The following is a 558-nucleotide window of genomic DNA, read 5'->3' as shown; positions in this document are numbered from 1 at the left end:
TTAGAAGATACTCATTTTTAGTGGACTGGGTTGCGATGTTGATTATAAAAGTTAAAAATAGGCTCTTATGTCTAACGCACATGTATATAATGTAGTTATAGACTTTATACTGTATATTTACTTTATCAGTGTTAAGCCATGCAACTAAGTTAATAATTGGCGAATACAAGAACTGTTAAGTAAGTAAACGTATATGACACTGGTAGGTTAATCAGTCAAAATAATAAAAAAAAAACGAAAGCAGTAACCCTAGTGAAAATGGGAAGAAATAAAAATAAAAATATAAAGCGTATCCATAAACAAGTGGCGTCATTTCACACTACTTTCTCTTCCCCACAGATTGCTAACCCAAGCTTGTCAGGAATATAACTTCAACGAGGACGGAGATCCACGCTGGCAGGTGTTCGACATGAAATCATTTTAATTAACAGGCTAAATATACCGTGCAGGTGATCCCGACCCACACTGGAACCAAGAACATTTCACTTTGGTAGACGACGTAATGATCCCCATTAAGGAAGAGTGTTATGGTTTTACACAAAATGGAATTTAGCAGCA

General features: G+C 35.5%; 1 protein-coding gene across 1 annotated transcript in view; it reads left to right on the top strand.

The window, feature by feature from the left end:
- Nucleotides 1-558, top strand: part of LOC119589097 (phospholipase A2-like) — a gene marked incomplete in the record, with an annotated part of 37826 nt that extends 37268 nt beyond the window's left edge. Inside the window, 1 exon segment of the mRNA XM_037937674.1 lies at nucleotides 340-558. Coding sequence (XP_037793602.1) covers nucleotides 340-424 — 85 coding nt within the window.

The sequence above is a fragment of the Penaeus monodon genome, chromosome 25 (assembly GCF_015228065.2).
Source record: "Penaeus monodon isolate SGIC_2016 chromosome 25, NSTDA_Pmon_1, whole genome shotgun sequence".
NCBI classification, from domain to species: Eukaryota; Metazoa; Arthropoda; class Malacostraca; order Decapoda; family Penaeidae; genus Penaeus; species Penaeus monodon.
Note: the sequence above shows the minus strand (reverse complement) of the source record. Positions and strands in the feature narration are given on the sequence as shown.